The sequence below is a fragment of the Mizuhopecten yessoensis genome, unplaced genomic scaffold (genome assembly GCF_002113885.1).
Source record: "Mizuhopecten yessoensis strain PY_sf001 unplaced genomic scaffold, ASM211388v2 scaffold1461, whole genome shotgun sequence".
NCBI classification, from domain to species: Eukaryota; Metazoa; Mollusca; class Bivalvia; order Pectinida; family Pectinidae; genus Mizuhopecten; species Mizuhopecten yessoensis.
The window spans coordinates 677,919-704,826 of NW_018404058.1; the positions used below are offsets into that span (position 1 = coordinate 677,919).

Here is a 26,908-nt window from a genome sequence, read left to right on the forward strand (position 1 = left end):
GGGGGTAAAATAATAATCTAGGAGTACTTTAACTCGTCAGGGGGGTAAAATAACTTAAATAGGAGTACTTTAACTCGTCATGGGGGTAAAATAATAATCTAGGAGTACTTTAACTTGTCAAGGGGGTAAAATAACCCGGAAAGAGGTAAAATAAATCGTATGGGGTAAAATTTTACTCCTTTCCAGGTTATTTTACTCCTAGACGTTTTATTTTACCCCTAAACATTTTATTTTGCTCAATTCTGAGTATTTTACTCCTTTTCTAATCACCAGTGTGACTACACTTAGACTAGATAATTATCACTGTAGGCCATTAACACAGTGTGGTGTTTGACTACACTTAGACTAGATAATTATCTCTGTAGTCCATTAACCCAGTGTGGTGTTTGACTAAACTAAGACTAGATAATTATCTCTGTAGTCCATTAACACATGGTGGTGTTTTACAACACTAAGACAAGATAAGTATCACAGTAGTCCATTAACACAGAGTGGTGTTTGACTACACTAAGACAAGATATTAATCACTGTAGTCCAGTAGCACAGTGTGGTGTTTGACTAAACTAAGACTAGATAATTATCACTGTTGTCCATTAACACAGTGTGGTGTTTGACTACACTAAGACAAGATAATTATCACAGTAGTCCATTAACACATTGTGGTGTTTTACAACACTAAGACAAGATAATAATCACTGTAGTCCATAAACACAGTGTGGTGTTTGACTACACTAAGACTAGTGACATCAAATATCACACTGTATTAATGGACCACTTTCTGTATATGTACTAAAGAAGTAGGCATTAAAACATTGATTTCTATTTTCCTGATTGGGCCCTGCCCTACGAGAGGGGGTTAGGGAAGGGGTTAGGGAAGGGGGCACTGTTTAATACTAATGAACAATTTCCAAAAATATATTTTGAAGTGAAATTGATTTGTAGACTAAATTCAGCTGATTCCAATGTTAGTTTCCTGTTCCCATCCTATTTCCCCCCATGACTGTATCCTTCACATCACACCATCAGACAAATTGTGATATAAATATATTCGGACATAAGACGTCAACATGTATGCTTCAACATACATCTTCTTTTGTTTTAATAAGCCTTATTTCATAAAAAAAAAATGATTGCATCACGATCACTGAGAATTTATGACAAAGACAATAAACAAGTGATACAGTGGCGATCAAGAGGATATAAAGGGGGGGATTATTGTGGAGGTGGAGGCCAGTCTGGACACTCCGGACCAATTCAGACGACTGATTCTGTCGAAAACTGATACAGACTTAGTCAACCACCCTTTAATGTACAGATATTAGTAAAACTTATTTGACTACCATATATGTTAAGGCCTCTGATACCAAATAAGTCAGATGCAAATTAGGAAGGAAAGGGGAGAGAGAGAGGGGAGCAGTGTGTCTGCTATAGGTTTGGTACGTTTAGTTTGTGTTTAACATCCTATTAACAGCTATGGTTATTTAAGGACATACCAGGTGTTGGTGATTGGTGAAAGCTGGAGAACCAGGAGAAGAATCAACAACCTGAAGTCTGTACCTGGGGACTGCCCCATGAAGGCCTCAAACCTGTGACCCAGTGGTGGAGGGCTAGTGATCATAGGCAGATGCCTTCACCATTGGCCACCACTGCCTCATTGTCTGCCATAGCAGTGCTGTTACAGAGACACATCTTAAGGAGGGAATAGAAGGGGATTTGATGTGTCCAATTCTGGAATTCCCTTTTTGTCAGACACTGACGTCAGTGAAGGCAAATTCGTCACATATTAAGTAAGGGTTACTGTTAATAATTCAACCAAATAGGCATGTATCAAAATGCCGACGAGCACCAATACAGAAGAAGATTCGACTTAAATGCCTATAAATAAACATTGCTGTAAACACACCTGAATGACGTCACGCAGCAACATTTGTGACGTAATCAGGCCTTCCATGGTTTTGCTTGAAGGTGCAGGCATTTTCGCCACCTTCAAACATTTAACTAATTTACAAGTAATCTAAGTGTTTAAATGTTAAATTTTGTATGTTTATGTTACACAAGCTGTACTGATACGAACAGCTCCAAATGTGTGTGTGTAACAATGATTAACATTGAAATACATGGCTTTTCTTAGTTGTGATAGTTAGTTTTCGGTAACTTGAAGAAACTGATTAATGTTGTTTGAGAAAGATGACGGGTATTGGCTGAGGTGATGTCAATTTACATGATACGCAATAAAGACTCGGTCCTTAACAAATATAAACTTCCAAATCGCTCCCCAATATTAGATTTTTCATCGGGTCAGGATGAGAGAGGGCATTCAACGATCCCCCTCCCCAACCCAACTTTTTGGATTATTTGTCACATGTACGTCTTCGATAGTCTTGCACGTCAACGGGAAACATCTGACAAATTAAAACGATTTACTTCGGCTTGAAAACTTATTCAACAAATACTGCCTGGCCATGTGTTGTAAATGTACTTACTTTTTCATGTAAAAATCAGTCTTTGGTAACTGTCGGTCTCTACGTACAATCAGCATGCAATTGTACAGCAGCACTTTCAGGCCGACAACAAATTCCTTTTAGATATAAATCTAGAACATTTCTAGATGGTATTTTAATTTAAGTGTTGTAAGATTGTTGGACGTGAGATGCAAACAATACTTTTAAACAGATGCTGGTTGATTGTATTCTAAATACACATTGCATGAAAATTGGAAACTGACGAATTATCAAATCGCAGATCTTTCCGATCGTCATTTCCATAAACACGCAGTGGATCGTCAGTGCATTGTACATGTACCAAAGTACACTTGTAGAAAAACAATGTACTTGCATTAACTGCAATTAGCTTTAAGATATGGGTATTTTCATGTGTATGTAATAAATTTACACTAAACAACAACCAACTGGCCTAAGATTAATGAGTTTAGTTGACAAGATGTCCGTCGCACAGACCACATTTTTAAGATTTGTTGTGTTACAAGATATTTCATAACTGTTTTGATCAAAAGTATAGCTTTTCCCTTCTTATACCTCTTCTTGTCGAAATATTTGAAGGCTTTAATTGTTTTGAAGACTATGGTGACGTTATTTACGTCACATCTTATGTATTATGACGTCATATGGCATTTTCGTCACAGGGTGGCGAATTTGGGTGCATGGCGAATTTGCCTGCACTAAACTAACGTTGGAATCCTCCCCTTTACAACTCCCACTCAGGCTAACTAATAATGGCATTTATGTCCCCTACATGACTTGCAGGGCATGCAAGGTGATAGCACAATTTGTTGGTAAGGTCCTGAAGCCAGGGCAGGTTGTCTACCTCTGCTGTGCAAACTTAGCTCCATATACAAGCCATTCGTATTGTCCCATCTATGCCCCGCTTTGACCATCAGACATATAAGAGAAACTCAGTTAAACGCAAAAACTTCATGTTGATGGAGATACTGACAAAGTCAATGGACCATGAAAGGTAGGCCGCATTTCGCATTTGATGCATGGGTTGAGAAGTACTACCTAAGATGCATGTATGGTGCAAGTTTGGTTGGTGTAGCACTTAAACTTTCAGAAAAACAAACTTAAACACAAAAACTTAATGTTGATGGAGATGCTGACAAAGTCAATGGACCATGAAAGGTATGCTGCATCCAGCATTTGATGCATGGGTTGAGATGTACTACCCAAGATGCATCATTGGTCCGAGTTTCGTTGCCGCCGTCGCCAGAAAAGCAACACCTAATTCTCGCTTCGTCGCCAGAAAAGCAACACCTAATTCTCGCTTCCACTTCGTGGCGGCGAGACAAAAATACTAAGAAAAGCTGCATATGTTTTAAGTACATTCTGCCAGTCTTCCACGTTTGACAAAATCAAACTTTTTTCTATGTACATCGTTATTCTACGAAGATCTGTGATAATTCCTCACGGTAGTAGTTGGTTGGTGTTGGTTTGAGGTGTTTATCAGGATGACTGTATTGATTAGGTGTTGTCTTGGGTTGTTTATAAGAATAACTACAGAAGCGTTAAGATGACGTTGGCACCATTTGATATGTGCTATTGGCAAAAAAAAAAGGCCGAAAAGCAGTTTTGAGAGCAATTAGTATAGTGTTTATAGTTTTACCATTTGATACCTCATAACTATTTTATTCTTGGCTGAAACCACTTGATTCCCTTGGTGGCCATTTTGTATCCTTGGCATGTGACTCAGACTGGGACATACCACACAGACAAGTCAAGCACTCCAGTGTGTCGGTAGGTCCCGATAGAACAAAACCTAGAGGGGAAGTTTATAACACAACACAACTACTGGTCTTAACTACCATGCGGAACATCAATATTCTATGAACCACTTTACGTTTAGATATTGTAAATTTGAAGACCCTTGAAGTGTACACACTCAATGTAACAACAGAGATAATGTCATGTTTCAACAGTTCCATTGGAAGACTGATAAGATGGGAGCCTAAATTATTGATAGTACCAGCTTATCAGTCGGTAAGTTTGTATAAGGAGACTTGTGAGCATATTGAATGTAAATGTCAGTTATACTGATGGTGTAATGCATCTCCCGTACATGTTCCAGACTGATATGATGCATTGCAGCCATCAATTGGGATAAACAAACACATAGCTCACAAAATCACGTTGACATTTTTAAGCCATTTGCCAAAGATGGCTGTACATCACTGTATTGGGAGGTAACAGAGCCTGGATGGGGAGTCCAACATTGTGCTATTAAGATATGTGTGGGGAAAAGTCATGTTCCTTTAACTTCTTCACAGCACTAGATTTTACCTTAAAGTTAATTCAAGTAAAATAAATCATTTACAGTATCTTAAACCTGGTAAAATTTAAAGAAGTAAATGAGACAAGATTGGCTCCTGCATGAAATATTATATATTGCACATTTTAACAGTCAGTCCACTTATAGCCCATGGTGAAAACTGTGATAAAATCCACGTTTACCCATAAAATACAAGGATGATGTCACATACACAACATCCTTTTGATTTCCTTCCTTATGTTCCAGATTTGCAGCCACACTGAGTTTTGTAGAGGGATTATTATCTACAGTCACAACTCCTGTCCAGCCTGTTAATGATCTGGTTAGGGTCTACTACTTCATTATCTTTACAATGCCATTCAGCAAATACTAATGTGAACATGACCTCTGGGTCAGCAGTCACATGACCGTGAGCTCGAGCTTGACCTCTGGGTCAGCAGTCACACGACAGTGAGCATGACCTCTGGGTCAGCAGGCACACCAGGGTGACCATGACCTCTAGGTCAGCAGTCACATGACAGTGAGCGTGACCTCTGGGTCAGCAGTCACACGACAGTGAGCGTGACCTTTTGGGTCAGCAGTCACACGACAGTTAACATGACCTCATGGTCAGCAGTCACATTCTGGGTCAATTATCACTGCAGAGTAAGCACTCCGTGAGCCATCACATGAGATGGAGCATGTTTATGTCAGCAACAGAAACAGAACTATGGATGATGCTGATACACGCTGCATCAGTAACACATTTATTATTACTCAAGTTACCATAAAGTGGTTGATGTGTAACAGGGTCTGAAAATGAATGCTTTATATAAATGACTGTAAATGGACGAGGTGTAAAAGTGTGAAAGTATTAGGTCACGTTGATCAGTTATAATATCTGTAACGCTACAGCATGAGGAGACAGCCTAGAACAGATCGGAGAGATACAAACATAACGGCGCACAATCTTCCTGATACAGTCCATTTCATCATGTAATATCAAGTCAAATCAAATTAACTTCAAATGCAATACTTCAACAATATTTATTTCACATTAATTATAAATCAACTAGACAACTTTCCTACCATCTTTTGCTTTTGACCTTTTTTCACATAAAGCCCCCCCCCCCCCCCCCCAATGGAGTACAAAACACAAGCGCGGTACAGGTAAAAATAACCATACAATTACTGGTAGGGTAGTAAAATACAGCAAAAGTGGTCACTTTGTTTACAGGAAATGTAACAGCTGATGCTGTATCAACAATTTTGTAGGGTTATCTGTCCCGAAAACTTACCTCTCTCCTGTATCCCAAAAACTTACCTCTCTCCTGTATTCCAAAAACTTACCTCTCTAAACTAACTTCTCTCAAAGTCCAAGGAATCTCTATCTTCCTAAAAGAAATTGCCCTTACGACGGAATGTTGAGAACATGTCAGCAAGTGAACCGTCAGTGCTTAGTTGTTCAAAGTTCGGTCAACTTGTAATTTTTAAGGGTAAAACTCCATTCCCTTTGTATTCCCTTAACGTGTCCATGGCAACAACAACGTACCCATGGCAACACCTGTGGTGGTAATGTTTATCACCATAGAATTTTTTAAAGAAAATAATTTATCTAGCACATAATTAATCTAAAAAGTGAGGAAATATCACCTACCTCTGAATCGAGAAACAGGTGACAGTGCGAGTCTCTACCGTCCCTTCCCGCTCGTCCGATCTCCTGAACGTAGCTCTCAAAACTTTTTGGGAGATTGTAGTGGACGATTCCTCGGACATTTGACTTATCCAGGCCCATCCCAAAGGCCACCGTTGCTACAACAACCCTCAGTCGTCCTGACATGAAAGCGGTTTGGACCCGTTTTCGCAGAGCTGGCGTTAAACCGGCATGGTAACTCTCGGCATCCCAGAAAGCATATTTTTTTCTTCCACCTGAAAGAGAAGGAATTATCCTGCTGAGGTAACAATCAGTGGCAATAACATATTAGGGATTTATTAAAATTTTCTAAACAGTTATATGCATGATAAACAAACCATTTTGTGCTTTTGGCCAGATGTTTGAAAGTCTATTTCTTTTCCTTATTTTATAATATATGAACAACTGTCATGTAAGCATCCCTCAGAAATGCATGGTCATTGTTTGAGCACCTCCCATAATCCCTACGAGGGTACGGCTTGAGATACAGTCCAACCAATTTACTTCCCACACGCTGGGTCCAAGAAAATATTTCAATCACCCAGGTGATTGAGTGCCAAGGGGAACAATAACAAGAGGCCCAATGGGCCTGCAATGCTCACCTGGTAATAATCTCACAATTGTTACCTTAAAAGTAAACTTAAATAAAGCTACAGGCAAAATATCAGTGTCTTGTCTAAAAGTCATTCAAAAAAGAACCTGTTAAACAATTTATACTTATTTGACCCCTGTAACATTGAAAGTCAAACATGGACATGAAGTTGAACAAACTGTATAGCCCTCATCCTAGAATGCAAATTGCTAACTATTACCACCCTAAACTATTTGTTTATTGAGAAAATTACTTTTAAATATTTATGCACAAATTACCAGATGTTACCTTGAAAGTGTGTCGAGGTTATATATAGGAACAATTAACCTATCACCCTGGAAGTTTTTGTTATTTAGAAGTCATTTAAAGATTTCAACAAATTTGACCCCTGTGATGTTGAAAATGGGCGAAGGTCATTCATTTAAACAACTTGGTAGCCCTTCATCCCAGCATGCTTCTAGCCAAATATTCAGAAGTCACTTAAATGTTTTAAAGACAATTGACCCCTGTGACGTTGAAAATGGGCAAAGGTCATTCATTTGAACAAATTTGGTAGCCCTTAATCCCCGGATTCTACTGACCAAATATCATAATCCTGGGTCTTTTGGTTATTCAGAAGAAGTTGTTTGAAGATTTTAACATATTTGGCCCTGTGACCTTGAATATATGTCAAGGTCATTCATTTGCTACTTGCCTAATACCATCACCCTGGGCCTTTTGGTTATTCAGAAGAAGTTGATTTTATTTTATTTTAAGATAATTGACCCTCATGACCTTGAATATAGGTCAAGGTCATTAATTTGAACAAACTTGGTAGCCCTTTATGCCAGTATGTGAATGGCCAAATATCATCATCCTAGGCCTTCTGGTTTTTCAGAAGAAGTTGTTTAAAGATTTTAACATAGTTGACCCCAGTGACCTTGAAAATGGGCGAAGGTCATTCATTTGAACAAACTTGGTGGTCCTTCCTCGCAGCAATACCATCACCTTAGGCCACTTGATTATTGAGAAGAAGCTGTTTAAAGTAAAAAGTGGACGCCGGCCGGACGCTGCACCATGGCATAAGCTCACTTGGACCTTCGGGCCAGGTGCGCTAATAAAGGACATGTACCAAGGGATCTGCTTGAGTAAGGAGGGGTACTCAACTTCTCGGAGTCTCCAGGTATTCCTTATTCACCTTTCTTATGTCATGGTTATCGTCCATGATAACACTCACCTTTCTTTTTACCGAGACCATCATCCCAGTCTTGTGACTTTTCCTCCTTCAGACAGGTCCTGATGAGTGTGGCGATTCGTTCAGTCTGTTCACGTCGAGTACAGTAGACGATGATAGACTCGCACTCAGCAAATCTCTTCCCTTGTAGCATTCCTATCAGCGCCTGGAAATAACATTTACACACAATGTAAACTTGATCAAACTTGAAGCAGCGGCTTTGTGGATAAATTTCAGGTTGGTGCCAAAGTAGGTCAGAGTTGAAAACGCTTGTTGGATTTTTAGATAGGAACCGACAACGTTCTATCTGTGCCCGCTGTTTCGGAGGACTGTGGCATGTATAGTTTTAGGGCTGACTTTTATTGACTTGTGAAAACTACTTTTAGGCCGCAATTCCATTATATAATGAAACATGTAGGACCTTTACTTTGACCTCCATTATACTTTGTGTTAATGTTGTTTTCAGGATGAGGTGACAACCTTACATCAAGTGCTAATGGAGGATTTTTTATGTGTAAAGCTAGTCATACCTGGTCTCTATCCTCGTCACGGGACACAGACAGGAACAGGTTCCGCGGGACAGGTGGGCCCCGGATAACGGCCTCGTCACAATCCACAATGCCGATGTGTTTGGCAACATCACTGGCAGTTGACAGTGTCGCAGTAGCTGTCAGACCAAGGAAACAATGCACACCAAACTTTTCACGTAACACCTGTACAACAACAAAAAACATCGTAATAATTCAGTATCATTACTAGGTCATTGGTAATACATGTACAACAACAAAAAACATCGTAATAATTCAGTATCATAACTAGGTCATTGGTAATACATGTACAACAACAAAAAACATCGTAATAATTCAGTATCATAACTAGGTCATTGGTAATACATGTACAACAACAAAAAACATCGTAATAATTCAGTATCATAACTAGGTCATTGGTAATACATGTACAACAACAAAAAACATCGTAATAATTCAGTATCATAACTAGGTCATTGGTAATACATGTACAACAACAAAAAACATCGTAATAATTCAGTATCATTACTAGGTCATTGGTAATACATGTACAACAACAAAAAACATCGTAATAATTCAGTATCATTACTAGGTCATTGGTAATACATGTACAACAACAAAAAACATCGTAATAATTCAGTATCATTACTAGGTCATTGGTAATACATGTACAACAACAAAAAACATCGTAATAATTCAGTATCATTACTAGGTCATTGGTAATACATGTACAACAACAAAAAACATCGTAATAATTCAGTATCATTACTAGGTCATTGGTAATACATGTACAACAACAAAAAACATCGTAATAATTCAGTATCATTACTAGGTCATTGGTAATACATGTACAACAACAAAAAACATCGTAATAATTCAGTATCATTACTAGGTCATTGGTAATACATGTACAACAACAAAAAACATCGTAATAATTCAGTATCATTACTAGGTCATTGGTAATACATGTACAACAACAAAAAACATCGTAATAATTCAGTATCATAACTAGGTCATTGGTAATACATGTACAACAACAAAAAACATCGTAATAATTCAGTATCATTACTAGGTCATTGGTAATACATGTACAACAACAAAAAACATCGTAATAATTCAGTATCATTACTAGGTCATTGGTAATACATGTACAACAACAAAAAACATCGTAATAATTCAGTATCATTACTAGGTCATTGGTAATACATGTACAACAACAAAAAACATCGTAATAATTCAGTATCATTACTAGGTCATTGGTAATACATGTACAACAACAAAAAACATCGTAATAATTCAGTATCATTACTAGGTCATTGGTAATACATGTACAACAACAAAAAACATCGTAATAATTCAGTATCATTACTAGGTCATTGGTAATACATGTACAACAACAAAAAACATCGTAATAATTCAGTATCATTACTAGGTCATTGGTAATACATGTACTGGCATTTGTTTTATTCCTTAATTAAAAAGACATTACATTTTTATAACATTTACTTGAAGGAAAACTATATAATTTCCTATAAACAGATCTGTAAGGCCTCAAAACTTGATCATGGTAAATAAAACGAAAGCAATGCTGGCCATACTTTAAAGATCAAAATAAAATCATATCAGACTATTTATTTATAATGATTTTTAATATTTCACATGAGCAGTCTCACTTCTGGAGACCAATACTAACATCTGTATATCTCATCATTTCTTTTTAGAATCTCATTGTAATTATTTGCTAAAAGCCTAGGTATTTACTGAAGTGCGAAAATTACATTCTCATGTAAAGATGGCAGCATATGTTCCTAAAATGTTCCTGTCTTTCTTTTCCCACTCCCCATAGTTATAGTAATACCTTTTAAGTAATATGGCTATGAAGAAGTATGTTTTAAGTAACACAACTTTCAATACATAAAACTCTTGTCAGTTTGAGAATAAAATTGAACCTGCTATATCTCGTTGTAAACAGCTCCAGTAAGTATGAGATAAAGACTTAACCTGCTGTCCTGCTGTTTCTCATTGTAAACAGCCCCTGTAAGTTTGAGATTAAGACTTAACCTGCTGGTTCTCATTGTAAACAGCTTTTGTAAGTTTGAGATAAAGACTTACCCTGCTGTTTCTTATTGTAAACAGCCCCTGTAAGTTTGAGATAAAGACTTAACCTGCTGTTTCTCGTTGTAAACATCCCCTGTAAGTTTGAGATAAAGACTTAACCTGCTGTTTCTCATTGTAAACAGCCCCTGTAAGCTTGAGATAAAGACTTAACCTGCTGTTTCTCGTTGTAAACAGCTCCTGTAAGTTTGAGATAAAGACGTAACCTACAGAACCATAATGAATACAGCTCCTGTAAGTTTGAGATAAAGACGTAGCCTATGGTACCTTACTGAATACAGCTCCTGTAAGTTTGAGATAAAGACCTAGCCTACAGTACCTTACTGAATACAGCTCCTGTAAGTTTGAGATAAAGACCTAGCCTACAGTACCTTACTGAATACAGCTCCTGTAAGTTTGAGATAAAGACCTAGCCTACAGTACCTTACTGAATACAGCTCCTGTAAGTTTGAGATAAAGACCTAGCCTACAGTACCTTACTGAATACAGCTCCTGTAAGTTTGAGATAAAGACCTAGCCTACAGTACCTTACTGAATACAGCTCCTGTAAGTTTGAGATAAAGACCTAGCCTACAGTACCTTACTGAATACAGCTCCTGTAAGTTTGAGATAAAGACCTAGCCTACAGTACCTTACTGAATACAGCTCCTGTAAGTTTGAGATAAAGACCTAGCCTACAGTACCTTACTGAATACAGCTCCTGTAAGTTTGAGATAAAGACCTAGCCTACAGTACCTTACTGAATACAGCTCCTGTAAGTTTGAGATAAAGACCTAGCCTACAGTACCTTACTGAATACAGCTCCTGTAAGTTTGAGATAAAGACCTAGCCTACAGTACCTTACTGAATACAGCTCCTGTAAGTTTGAGATAAAGACCTAGCCTACAGTACCTTACTGAATACAGCTCCTGTAAGTTTGAGATAAAGACCTAGCCTACAGTACCTTACTGAATACAGCTCCTGTAAGTTTGAGATAAAGACCTAGCCTACAGTACCTTACTGAATACAGCTCCTGTAAGTTTGAGATAAAGACCTAGCCTACAGTACCTTACTGAATACAGCTCCTGTAAGTTTGAGATAAAGACCTAGCCTACAGTACCTTACTGAATACAGCTCCTGTAAGTTTGAGATAAAGACCTAGCCTACAGTACCTTACTGAATACAGCTCCTGTAAGTTTGAGATAAAGACCTAGCCTACAGTACCTTACTGAATACAGCTCCTGTAAGTTTGAGATAAAGACCTAGCCTACAGTACCTTACTGAATACAGCTCCTGTAAGTTTGAGATAAAGACCTAGCCTACAGTACCTTACTGAATACAGCTCCTGTAAGTTTGAGATAAAGACCTAGCCTACAGTACCTTACTGAATACAGCTCCTGTAAGTTTGAGATAAAGACCTAGCCTACAGTACCTTACTGAATACAGCTCCTGTAAGTTTGAGATAAAGACCTAGCCTACAGTACCTTACTGAATACAGCTCCTGTAAGTTTGAGATAAAGACCTAGCCTACAGTACCTTACTGAATACAGCTCCTGTAAGTTTGAGATAAAGACCTAGCCTACAGTACCTTACTGAATACAGCTCCTGTAAGTTTGAGATAAAGACCTAGCCTACAGTACCTTACTGAATACAGCTCCTGTAAGTTTGAGATAAAGACCTAGCCTACAGTACCTTACTGAATACAGCTCCTGTAAGTTTGAGATAAAGACCTAGCCTACAGTACCTTACTGAATACAGCTCCTGTAAGTTTGAGATAAAGACCTAGCCTACAGTACCTTACTGAATACAGCTCCTGTAAGTTTGAGATAAAGACCTAGCCTACAGTACCTTACTGAATACAGCTCCTGTAAGTTTGAGATAAAGACCTAGCCTACAGTACCTTACTGAATACAGCTCCTGTAAGTTTGAGATAAAGACCTAGCCTACAGTACCTTACTGAATACAGCTCCTGTAAGTTTGAGATAAAGACCTAGCCTACAGTACCTTACTGAATACAGCTCCTGTAAGTTTGAGATAAAGACCTAGCCTACAGTACCTTACTGAATACAGCTCCTGTAAGTTTGAGATAAAGACCTAGCCTACAGTACCTTACTGAATACAGCTCCTGTAAGTTTGAGATAAAGACCTAGCCTACAGTACCTTACTGAATACAGCTCCTGTAAGTTTGAGATAAAGACCTAGCCTACAGTACCTTACTGAATACAGCTCCTGTAAGTTTGAGATAAAGACCTAGCCTACAGTACCTTACTGAATACAGCTCCTGTAAGTTTGAGATAAAGACCTAGCCTACAGTACCTTACTGAATACAGCTCCTGTAAGTTTGAGATAAAGACCTAGCCTACAGTACCTTACTGAATACAGCTCCTGTAAGTTTGAGATAAAGACCTAGCCTACAGTACCTTACTGAATACAGCTCCTGTAAGTTTGAGATAAAGACCTAGCCTACAGTACCTTACTGAATAGAGCTCCTGTAAGTTTGAGATAAAGACCTAGCCTACAGTACCTTACTGAATACAGCTCCTGTAAGTTTGAGATAAAGACCTAGCCTACGGTACCTTACTAAATACAGCTCCAGTAAGTTTGAGATAAAGACTTAGCCTACAGTACCTTACTGAATACAGCTCCTGTAAGTTTGAGATAAAGACTTAACCTACAGTACCTTACTGAATACAGCTCCTGCTGGTTAGGGGAGAACAAGTTAAGCTACTTGCAGATTGACAGCTCTCTTGTGATACCTGTGTGTAGGAGATATTACCCATTTGTAGGAGATATTACCCATTTGTCGGAGATATTACCTGTGTGTAGGAGATATTACCCATGTGTGTAGGAGATATTACCTGTGTATAGGAGATATTACCTGTTTGTAGGAGATGTTACCCCTGTGTAGGAGACATGACCTGTGTGTAGGGATATTACCTGTGTGTAGGAGAAATTAACCGTGTGTAGGAGATATTACCCATGTGTGTAGGAGATATAACCCATGTGTAGGAGATATTACCCATGTGTGTAGGAGATAATACCCATGTGTAGAAGATATTTCCTGTGTGTAGGAGATATTACCTGTGCGTAGTAGATATTACCTGTTTGAAGGAGATGTAACCGCGTATAGGAGACATGACCTGTGTGTAGGAGATATTACCTGTGTGTAGGAGAAATTAACCCGGTGTAGGAGAAATTACCCATGTGTGTAGGAGATAAAACCCATGTGTAGGTGATATTACCCGTGTGTGTAGGAGATATTACCCATGTGTAGGAGATATTACCTGTGTGTAGGAGATATTACCTGTGTGTAGGAGATATTACCCGTGTGTAGGAGATATTACCTGTGTGTAGGAGATATTACCTGTGTGTAGGAGATATTACCCGTGTGTAGGAGATATTACCTGTGTGTAGGAGATATTACCTGTGTGTAGGAGATATTACCCGTGTGTAGGAGATATTACCTGTGTGTAGGAGATATTACCTGTGTGTAGGAGATATTACCCGTGTGTAGGAGATATTACCTGTGTGTAGGAGATATTACCTGTGTGTAGGAGATATTACCCGTGTGTAGGAGATATTACCTGTGTGTAGGAGATATTACCTGTGTGTAGGAGATATTACCCGTGTGTAGGAGATATTACCTGTGTGTAGGAGATATTACCTGTGTGTAGGAGATATTACCCGTGTGTAGGAGATATTACCTGTGTGTAGGAGATATTACCTGTGTGTAGGAGATATTACCCGTGTGTAGGAGATATTACCCGTGTGCAGGAGATATGACATGTGTGTAGGAGATATTACCCGTGTGGAGGAGATATGACATGTGTGTAGGAGATATTACCCGTGTGTAGGAGATATTACCCGTGTGTAGGAGATATTACCCATGTGTAAGAGATATTACCTGTTTGTAGGAGATTTTACCCATGTGTAGGAGATATTACCTGTGTGTAGGAGATATAACCCGTGTTAAGGAGATATTACCTGTGTGTAGGAGATATTACCCATGTGTAGGAGATATTACCTGTGTGTAGGAGATATTACCCGTGTGTAGGAGATATAACCCGTGTGTAGGAGATATTACCCGTGTGTAGGAGATATTACCTGTTTGTAGGAGATTTTACCTGTTTGTAGGAGATTTTACCCCTGTGTAGGAGATATTACCCGTGTGTAGGAGATATTACCCATGTGTAGGAGATATTACCCGTGTGCAGGAGATATTACCTGTGTGTAGGAGATATTACCCGTGTGTAGGAGATATTACCTGTTTGTAGGAGATTTTACCCCTGTGTAGGAGATATTACCCGTGTGTAGGAGGTATTACCCATGTGTAGGAGATATTACCCTTGTGAAGGAGATATTACCCTTGTGAAGGAGATATTACCCTTGTGAAGGAGATATTACCTGTGTGTGTGTAGGAGATATTACCTGTGTGTAGGAGATATTACCCGTGTGAAGGAGATATTAAAGAAAGCCAAACTGATCTTTATTATAATACACGTAATACTTTGTATTTTCACAGCTATATATATCATTGCCATGTGACCTTCATTGCATCAAGATAAACATTAAACCAAAACAAAAAATTCTGCAATATTACGGAATTGGCTTACAGCCAAGGCCATGGAAGTCCCACTAAGTTACTCACTTCAGGATCTCAGTATTCCTCTGACAGGTCATACATAAGACTTTGTTTTTTAATCAAAAGCAATTGATTCCATTTATCCCATGATGAAGTAATCCCTTGTTACATCATCAAGTCTATATGAAGCAATCCCATCATCATTAAATCCTGATAGATTTTTCAAAAGTCATTTATAAAACTGGAATCAGCTTAAAATTTCATGACTGATGAATGTTGTATGAAATATAAAGTAGAAAGATTACAATAGATACAAAAACAACAGATGCTTTCAAATTCAAGCTAGATGGAACTCAAGGCAATGACTTGATGGATATTTCCCAACTGCTGTCAAAGTAAGACTGAGCTGAAAATGTGGGGTTTTTTAAGTTTTCAGATAGAATAATGCAACCTTACGTACATGTCCACCATTTGGAAGAATAAATAGCATTTATAAAATGGGTCCCTGTCAATAAACTTGACTTCCAAGTAACCTCGCGACAGAGTTGTTTTCAAGGTGAAGTGATAATTTTATATGTAATAGTACCTCACCCCCACCCCAGGGGTATAGAACAATCACGTTTCCTTGATCTAAGGTCACAGGTCAAATATAGGTTGCATTGATCACTTGGTTTGGGACACTCTGTCTTTCCATTTTTAAGCATTAAACAGCATTCTGTTCCGTGTCATGGTCCTATAACACAGAACAGGATTGCAGACAAAATCGCTCACCTGGTGTCAATCTCACAATTTTTAACTTAAAAGAGAACTTAAATAAAGCAACAGGCAAAACATCAGTGTCTTGACTTAAAGTAATTCAAAGAAACCTTTAAAAACGATTTATACTTATTTGAACCCTGTGACATTGAAAGCCAAACATGGACATTAAGTTGAAAATTTATAGCCCTTCATCCCAGAAAGCAAATTGCTAAATATCACCACCCTATTCCTTTTGTTCATTGAGAAGATGACTTTTAAAGATTTGAAAGTGTGTCAAGGTCATTCACATGAACAAACATGAAAAAGTCGATTAAAGATTTCAACATATTTGACACCTGTTACCTTGAATAAGAGGAAAGGTAATTGATTTGAACAAATTTGGTAGCCCTTCACCCAAGCATGCAACTGGCCAAATATCTTCATCCTGGTTATTTTGGTTAATCAGAAGAAGCTGTTTGATATTTGACCCCTGTGACCTTGAATATGAGAAAAAAATAATTTAAAGAAACTTTGAAGCCCTTTATCTGAGCATGCTTCTTGCCAAATATCATCACCCTAGACCTTGGTTAATCTTAAGTAGTTGTTTTATAGTGCTTTTAAAAACAATTGACCCCTGTGACCATGAAAACAAGTCAAGGTCATTCATTTAAAAAAACTTGGTAGCCCTACATCACCACATGCTACTGGCCAAATACCATCACCCTTGGCCTCTTGGTAATTCAGATATAGTTGTTTAAAGTAAAAAGTTGACGCCAGATGGATGCCGCACGCCGACTATGGCATAAGCTTACTTCGCCCTTTGAGCCAGGTGAGCTAATAATGTGCATTCAGCGCTTATGCGTCTTATGATTATTTGTCTGCAATCCTGTTCCGTGTTATGGTCCTATAAAACGGAACAAGATTGCAGACAAAATGAATAAAGCAACCAAATGATGATAATTGCTCTCTTAAGGATGACATATGACAAATGACATAAAAATCAATCACAATAGGCCACCTGAGTGACTTATGTGAGTCTCATATTTTGTAGCTAAGTCTATTTTTTGCAGCTAAGTCTAAAGTCAAACCACCAAATGAACAGCAATGGATAGAAGCTGTGAGAAATTTTAAGGGAACAAGAGGCCTGCATGTGCACCTTATAGCCCTCCTAGCCCCCAGGTAACAGATAATTACACCTGGTGAGTCTCAGTCCTACTGTGCACCTTATAGCCCTCCTAGCCCCCAGGTAACAGGTAATAACACCTGGTGAGTCTCAGTCCTACTGTGCACCTTATAGCCCTCCTAGCCCCCAGGTAACAGGTAATAACACCTGGTGAGTCTCAGTCCTACTGTGCACCTTATAGCCCTCCTAGCCCCCAGGTAACAGGTAATAACACCTGGTGAGTCTCAGTCCTACTGTGCACCTTATAGCCCTCCTAGCCCCCAGGTAACAGGTAATAACACCTGGTGAGTCTCAGTCCTACTGTGCACCTTATAGCCCTCCTAGCCCCCAGGTAACAGGTAATAACACCTGGTGAGTCTCAGTCCTACTGTGCACCTTATAGCCCTCCTAGCCCCCAGGTAACAGGTAATAACACCTGGTGAGTCTCAGTCCTACTGTGCACCTTATAGCCCTCCTAGCCCCCAGGTAACAGGTAATAACACCTGGTGAGTCTCAGTCCTACTGTGCACCTTATAGCCCTCCTAGCCCCCAGGTAACAGGTAATAACACCTGGTGAGTCTCAGTCCTACTGTGCACCTTATAGCCCTCCTAGCCCCCAGGTAACAGGTAATAACACCTGGTGAGTCTCAGTCCTACTGTGCACCTTATAGCCCTCCTAGCCCCCAGGTAACAGGTAATTACACCTGGTGAGTCTCAGTCCTACTGTGCACCTTATAGCCCTCCTAGCCCCCAGGTAACAGATAATTACACATGGTGAGTCTCAGTCCTACTGTGCACCTTATAGCCCACCTAGCCCCCAGGTAACAGGTAATAACACCTGGTGAGTCTTAGTCCTACTGTGCACCTTATAGCCCACCTAGCCCCCAGGTAACAGGTAATAACACCTGGTGAGTCTCAGTCCTACTGTGCACCTTATAGCCCTCCTAGCCCCCAGGTAACAGGTAATTACACCTGGTGAGTCTCAGTCCTACTTAGGAAGGCCACAGGAGTCTTGTCTTGCAAACCAAGGTTTAAACAAGTGGCCCAATGGGCCTGCATCCCTCTATGGTATTAATCTCACACTTGTAATCTTAAAAGTGGACTAAAATACAGCTACAGGCAGGAAATCAGTGTGACCTTGAATGTCAAACAATGACATTAGGTTGAAAGTAGGTCTAAGTCATTCATTTGATAGCCCTGATTGCAACAGGCCAAATATCAGTACCCTGGGCCTTTTGGTTATTCAGAAGAAGTTGTTTGAAGATTTTAAGACATTTTACACCTGTGACCTTGAAAGTTGGTCAAGGTCATTCATCTGAACAAACTTGGTAGCCCTTCATCCTAGCATGCTACTGGACAAATATCATCACCTTAGGCATCTTGGTTATTCAGAAGAAGTTGTTTAAATGTTTTGAACATATTTGACCCCTGTGACCTTGAATATGAGTCAAGGTCATTTATTTGAACAAACCTGGTAGCTCTTTGACACAGCATGTTACTGAACAAATCTCATCACCCTAGGCCTCTTGGTTATTCAGAAGAAGTTGTTGACAGATTTTAAACATATTTGACCCATGTGACCTTGAATATAAATCAAGGTCATTTATTTGAACAAACTTGGTAGCCATTTATCCCAGCATGTTACTGGCCAAATTTATGCACCCAAGGCCTATTGGTTATTCAGAAGAAGTTGTTCAAATGTTTTAAACATATTTGACCCCTGTGACCTAGAATATAAGTCAAGGTCATGTATTTGAACAAACTTGCTAACCCTTCATCCCAATATGTTACTGGCCAAATATCATCACCCTAGGCCTATCGGGTAAGTTGTTGAAAGGTTTTAAACATATTTGACCCATGTGACCTTGAATATAAATCAAGGTCATTTATTTGAACAAAATTGGTAACCCTTCATCCCAGCATGTATGTTACTGGCCAAATATCATCACCCTATGCCTCTTGGTTATTCAGAAGAAGTTGTTGAAAGGTTTTAAACATATTTGATCCCTGTGACCTTGAATATAAGTCAAGGTCATTTATTTGAACAAACATGGTAGCCCTTCATTCCAGCATGCTTCTTGCCAAATATCATCACCCTAGGCCTTTTGGTTAGTGAGAAGAAGTTGTTTAAAGTAAAATGTTGACGGCGGGCGGACTACTGACGGACGACGGACGCCGCACCATTAAAATTCTATCAGCTTTGAGAGATTGGTGCCTGGATTACCTGTATGATGTTTCATGAAATTTGGATGAAATTTTGGATAGGAAATTGTGGACAAGCAAATTATCCCATCGTCATTAAAATATACTGTAGCAGTGACCTTAACCTTCAGCTGGTCCCAAACAATTAGTGTGCGAAGCTTCATGAAATTTGGCTTAAAACTTTAGTCAGAAAACTGCAGATAAGCAAAAATTGGACAGCTGGACACAAGGGTTGAAGCCAATATCTGCTTGTTCAAAAATGGCCATATAAAAGAGGACTTGTCAAAAAGGGAGACAAATTGACAAAGCTCAACATATCCATAGTTTTTATATATTAAACACTTTTCCTTCGTTGTGGCCCTGCCTAGACCTACTAAATAAAGACAGGTTCTGGCACCTGCATTCAATTTATTACTAAGAAACAATTAAAACTTCCTACAAATTTCCTCAAGGATCCAGAATCCAATACAGTTGACACTGTTCTCAGAATGACTTCAGTGAACTGTGGCTGAAATCACTCCAAACTAACTGACATATCATATTCTCCAAATATATATAGCAAAATTTGGCCCCTTCATGTGGTCTCATTGGGACCATGAGATAAGCTATGAGTACCATACCGTCTTCCTCCCTGGAAATCAAGGACCTGGTATTGATGACAAGCTCACATGCCTCTCTTGCCGGGTGAACCTTTTTTTTTAAATCAGTGCAGAGAAACAGCTATCAACTAACGAGCACATATTTTTACATGGACTGCTCTTCCATTTCTCATAGGAAGAAACAGGAAAAAATCTTCTAAAGCAATTGTTCAGCATCAGCAGCCACAGGGAGTTCACTTGTGTAATGAATGTAGTACATTTCTTGTTTGTCAATCTTTTAGTTTTGCCATTATTGTGATTCATTGTAAAAAAATGTGAGATTTCTTTTTCTTTAGGGAAATCTGGGACAAAATTGAATGCAGTGGCAAAATACATAATGTTACTTTTGTCAGACTAACAATCAAAACAACCAATCTTACCCTGGAAAATAATTCATTTTTATAATTTTTTGATCAACAAGTCATTTCACACAATAATACACCTCACCAATTAGGTAATGTATGCTTGACACAAACATATCTAATCAATCAAAATAAACAAGAATCGCTCACCATAATATTGAATGTTTTTGTTACTCACGCTGTTATAAAATGTTTTGTTACTCACCCTGTTATATGTTTTGTAACTCACCCTGTTATATAATGTTTTGTTACTCACCCTGTTATTATAATGTTTTGTTACTCACCCTGTTATATGTTTTGTTACTCACCCTGTTATTTAATGTTTTGTTACTCACCCTGTTATATAATGTTTTGTCACTCACTCTGTTATATAATGTTTTGTTACTTACCCTGTTATATAATGTTTCGAGACCTACCTCACAGAGACAGAGGTAGGCTTACCTTACAGAGACAGAGGGATACCTACCTTACAGAGACAGAGGGAGGCTTACCTTACAGAGACAGAGGGAGGCTTACCTTACAGAGACAGAGGTTGACCTACCTTACAGAGACAGAGGTAGACCTACCTTACAGAGACAGAGGTAGACCTACCTTACAGAGACAGAGGTTGACCTACCTTACAGAGACAGAGGGAGGCTTACCTTACAGAGACAGTGGGAGACCTACCTCACAGAGACAGAAGTAGGCTTACCTTACAGAGACAGAGGTAGACCTACCTTACAGAGACAGAGGGAGGCTTACCTTACAGAGACAGAGGGAGGCTTACCTTACAGAGACAGAGGGAGACCTACCTTACAGAGACAGAGGTTGACCTACCTTACAGAGACAGAGGTAGACCTACCTTACAGAGACAGAGGTAGACCTACCTTACAGAGACAGAGGTTGACCTACCTTACAGAGACAGAGGGAGACCTACCTTACAGAGACAGAGGTTGACCAAACTTACAGAGACAGAGGGAGACCTACCTTACAGAGACAGAGGTTGACCAAACTACAGAGACAGTGGGAGACCTACCTCACAGAGACAGAAGTAGGCTTACCTTACAGAGACAGAGGTAGACCTACCTTACAAAGGAAGAGGGAGGTTTACCTTACAGAGACAGAGGTAGACCTACCTTACAGAGACAGAGGGAGGCTTACCTTACAGAGGCAGAGGTAGGCTTAACTTATGGTGACAGAAGTAGACTTACCATACAGAGGCGGAGGTAGGCTTAACTAACAGAGACAGAGGGATACCTACCTTATAGAGGCAGAGGTAGGCTTAACTTACAGAGACAGAGATATACTTACCTTACAGAGGCGTAGGTAGGCTTAACTTAAAGAGGCGGAGGTACGCTTACCTTACAGAGACAGAAGTAGGCCTACCTTACAGAGGCAGACCTACCTTACAGAGACAGAGGGAGACCTACCTTACAGAGACAGTGGTAGACTTACCTTACAGAGGCGGAGGTAGGCAGGCCTGAAGTTATGAGACCACTCTGACAGACAATGAGCCTCATCTATACAGGCGAAGGAGATTGTTGGCAAGTTAGCACTTGAGTTCAGCAAAGACATGCTTCCACCAGCAACTGCTTCCGGAGACACCAACAGGAAATGGACACGCCCATCCTTGACTGCAGCCAGAACACCTTCCTTCTGGGCGGGCGTCATGTTGGTGTGAAGACAAGCCCCATGTAACCCAGCAGGTAAACCTGTAATCTGTATGACAACAAGCTTTGGTTAATAGATCACACCCCAAATATCATCAATTTACAAATACCTGTCTCAGGACCAAAACTCCTTATTATAACAGACCAATCAATATCATGTCAAAGAAATAACCAGACTAAAAATGCTATATATATCGCAGTTAAAAACTCCCTATAAAGGTATAATGTGTAAGGGAAACAACTCTTATACAAATCAAAGGTATAATGTGTAAGGGAGGTAGCTCTTATACAAATCAGAGGTATAATGTGTAAGGGAGGTAACTCTAATAAAAATCAGAGGTATAATTTGTAAGGGAAGTAACTCTAATACAAATCAGAGGTATAATGTGTAACGGATACAACTCTAATACAAATCAGTGGTGTAATGTGTAAGGGAGGTAACTCTAATACAAATCAGAGGTATAATGTGTAAGGGAGGTAACTCTAATACAAATCAGAGGTATAATGTGTAAGGGAGGTAACTCTAATACAAATCAGAGGTATAATGTGTAAGGGAGGTAACTCTAATACAAATCAGAGGTATAATGTGTAAGGGAGGTAACTCTAATACAAATCAGAGGTATAATGTGTAAGGGAGGTAACTCTAATACAAATCAGAGGTATAATGTGTAAGGGAGGTAACTCTAATACAAATCAGAGGTATAATGTGTAAGGGAGGTAACTCTAATACAAATCAGAGGTATAATGTGTAAGGGAGGTAACTCTAATACAAATCAGAGGTATAATGTGTAAGGGAGGTAACTCTAATACAAATCAGAGGTATAATGTGTAAGGGAGGTAACTCTAATACAAATCAGAGGTATAATGTGTAAGGGAGGTAACTCTAATACAAATCAGAGGTATAATGTGTAAGGGAGGTAACTCTAATACAAATCAGAGGTATAATGTGTAAGGGAGGTAACTCTAATACAAATCAGAGGTATAATGTGTAAGGGAGGTAACTCTAATACAAATCAGAGGTATAATGTGTAAGGGAGGTAACTCTAATACAAATCAGAGGTATAATGTGTAAGGGAGGTAACTCTAATACAAATCAGAGGTATAATGTGTAAGGGAGGTAACTCTAATACAAATCAGAGGTATAATGTGTAAGGGAGGTAACTCTAATACAAATCAGAGGTATAATGTGTAAGGGAGGTAACTCTAATACAAATCAGAGGTATAATGTGTAAGGGAGGTAACTCTAATACAAATCAGAGGTATAATGTGTAAGGGAGGTAACTCTAATACAAATCAGAGGTATAATGTGTAAGGGAGGTAACTCTAATACAAATCAGAGGTATAATGTGTAAGGGAGGTAACTCTAATACAAATCAGAGGTATAATGTGTAAGGGAGGTAACTCTAATACAAATCAGAGGTATAATGTGTAAGGGAGGTAACTCTAATACAAATCAGAGGTATAATGTGTAAGGGAGGTAACTCTAATACAAATCAGAGGTATAATGTGTAAGGGAGGTAACTCTAATACAAATCAGAGGTATAATGTGTAAGGGAGGTAACTCTAATACAAATCAGAGGTATAATGTGTAAGGGAGGTAACTCTAATACAAATCAGAGGTATAATGTGTAAGGGAGGTAACTCTAATACAAATCAGAGGTATAATGTGTAAGGGAGGTAACTCTAATACAAATCAGAGGTATAATGTGTAAGGGAGGTAACTCTAATACAAATCAGAGGTATAATGTGTAAGGGAGGTAACTCTAATACAAATCAGAGGTATAATGTGTAAGGGAGGTAACTCTAATACAAATCAGAGGTATAATGTGTAAGGGAGGTAACTCTAATACAAATCAGAGGTATAATGTGTAAGGGAGGTAACTCTAATACAAATCAGAGGTATAATGTGTAAGGGAGGTAACTCTAATACAAATCAGAGGTATAATGTGTAAGGGAGGTAACTCTAATACAAATCAGAGGTATAATGTGTAAGGGAGGTAACTCTAATACAAATCAGAGGTATAATGTGTAAGGGAGGTAACTCTAATACAAATCAGAGGTATAATGTGTAAGGGAGGTAACTCTAATACAAATCAGAGGTATAATGTGTAAGGGAGGTAACTCTAATACAAATCAGAGGTATAATGTGTAAGGGAGGTAACTCTAATACAAATCAGAGGTATAATGTGTAAGGGAGGTAACTCTAATACAAATCAGAGGTATAATGTGTAAGGGAGGTAACTCTAATACAAATCAGAGGTATAATGTGTAAGGGAGGTAACTCTAATACAAATCAGAGGTATAATGTGTAAGGGAGGTAACTCTAATACAAATCAGAGGTATAATGTGTAAGGGAGGTAACTCTAATACAAATCAGAGGTATAATGTGTAAGGGAGACGACTCCAATACAAATCAGAGGTGTAATGTGTAAGGGAGGTAACTCTAATACAAATCAGAGGTATAATGTGTAAGGGAGGTAACTTTAATACAAATCAGAGGTATAATGTGTAAAGGAGACGACTCCAATACAAATCAGAGGTGTAATGTGTAAGGGAGGTAACTCTAATACAAATCAGAGGTATAATGTGTAAGGGAGGTAACTCTAATACAAATCAGAGGTGTAATGTGTACAGAGACGACTCTAATAACGGATCATCATCTATTACACCTTTCAGTTAGATATATGATATATTAACAGGGAAATAATTGGTCGGCAGTGTGGCCCACGGTGATTGACCTGGAAGCTAACGAAGCGTAGTTAGATAGTATCTCAACATTAATAAATTAAGTCGGCGACATCAGGAGATACGTTATCTGAATAACAAAAATGGAATTATATACAAAGTTTCAGTTCGATATGTGAAAAAGTGCTTAAAATATGTTGAATTCAGATTTTACGATGTACAGGCATGAAGCTTTATGGCGTGGCGTGTGTGTAGGACTTGGCATCAGTGAACACTGTCAGACTGGATTACAGTGAACACTGTCAGACTGGATAACAGTGAACACTGTCATACTGGATTACAGTGAACACTGTCAGACTTGATTACAGTGAACACTGTCAGACTGGATTACAGTGAACACTGTCAGACTGGATTACAGATAACACTGTCAGACTGGATTACAGTGAACACTGTCAGACTGGGTTACAGTGAACACTGTCAAACTGGATTACAGTGAACACTGTCTGATGGATTACAGTGAACACTGTCAGTCTGGATTACAGTGAACACTGTCAGACTGGATTACAGTGAACACTGTCAGACTAGATTACAGTGCTATCATTGTTACACTGGTGTAATCAATGGAACCATGCTATCAACTATCTGTTGTTTGTGTTATTTTTACATTCCTCATCCTAATAGGTACTTTCTAACTAGTTCATTGTAAAACTCTCAGCCTCATTCTTGATCCAAGCATATTACCAGACCAGATAAAAATGTTAATAAAAGATTTACAAATATTTGTAGATAATCAGATGCAGCACCTGTGATATATCAAGTTAATGTCACAGAAAGGTATAAGATCTATATATATCATTTCTTATAAACATAGCTGATGTTATGTGGATTAAATGATAAATGATTGTAACACATGTAAAATGAAAATCAATGATGTTGTGTAATGTAAATGAGATGTAATAGTGATAATAAATTTGGTAAAGCTGAACAGAATTTCCAATCTATCATCATAATAAATCATTGAAATTGTTTTTATCATTTGTTTAATTGTCCCCAAAATATCCCAAGATGTCCCATAAAATTTGCGTGTGTAAACACAATGTCTCGCGAGCCCTTGCACCGTCACTGCAGGTATGATTTAGTTTGTTTGGGATTAAATGTCCTCACCACAGCCAGGGTTATACGAGGAAAGGAGATGATGTGGAAGGTAGCATGTAACCTTAACAAAAACTCATTTTTTTACACTACAACTGTTCCAGATAAATTTCACATTGTAATGACAGTTCAGCCTATTTTTAATTTCCAACCCAGTTTTATGGATCTGGGACAGAGTGTCATTGCCTGATGAACTTAATACAAATATATTTAAAATAAAGTTGCTAGGAAATTAACATTTATTTTTGTTTCTTGTCTCATGAAACCATAGATGTAATTTAGTTATAATTTCAAATACTTGTTTTTTATCATATACTGCATGAAATGTTTGCTTTTGCATTGAGTCAAGCTTTCGGTTAATTTCTATTGACCACACAGCTTAGTTATTGACCACACAGCTTAGCGCTGACTCTAGATTTTAGAGTCACCGGTTGAAATCCTGATTTGGTGTAAAGCATACTCTCTAACCGATCAGTACCTGATAGCAATGACCAACAATTGTGACGAACACTATCGCTGAAACCAGTGTTGTTGATATGGTTGTTATCAGGGGCAAAAAATGGATGGTAGAGTGTAGCTTATCTGGACTTGGTTGATCGCCAGATAGCTTAGAAGGTGTTTAGAACTGGGGGGTCCAGGGCTGGAACTTTGGTCCAATCCATCATGTCTAATTACGTCTTTAATTACCTGGTCCTCCATGAGGGAAACAAGAGGTGATATCACCAGGGCGATGCTCTTTGACCTCTTGGCATATAGATAGGCCGGTAACTGGTAACACAGAGATTTACCTCCCCCTGTCGACAGGACAACCAGCGTGGACTGACCTGTCAAACACAACAGCAGACATTTATTTTCATC

General features: G+C 38.7%; 1 protein-coding gene across 1 annotated transcript in view; it reads right to left on the reverse strand.

Annotated features, from left to right (window-relative positions):
* LOC110462649 (ATP-dependent DNA helicase Q4-like) overlaps positions 1-26,908 on the reverse strand; it is a 291,960-nt gene that overhangs the window by 228,441 nt on the left and 36,611 nt on the right. Inside the window, exons 11-15 of the mRNA XM_021516717.1 lie at positions 26,738-26,874; positions 21,999-22,262; positions 8,790-8,972; positions 8,263-8,425; positions 6,419-6,690 (exon numbers count right to left, since the gene is read on the reverse strand). Coding sequence (XP_021372392.1) covers positions 6,419-6,690; positions 8,263-8,425; positions 8,790-8,972; positions 21,999-22,262; positions 26,738-26,874 — 1,019 coding nt within the window. The remainder of the gene's footprint in view (positions 1-6,418; positions 6,691-8,262; positions 8,426-8,789; positions 8,973-21,998; positions 22,263-26,737; positions 26,875-26,908) is intronic.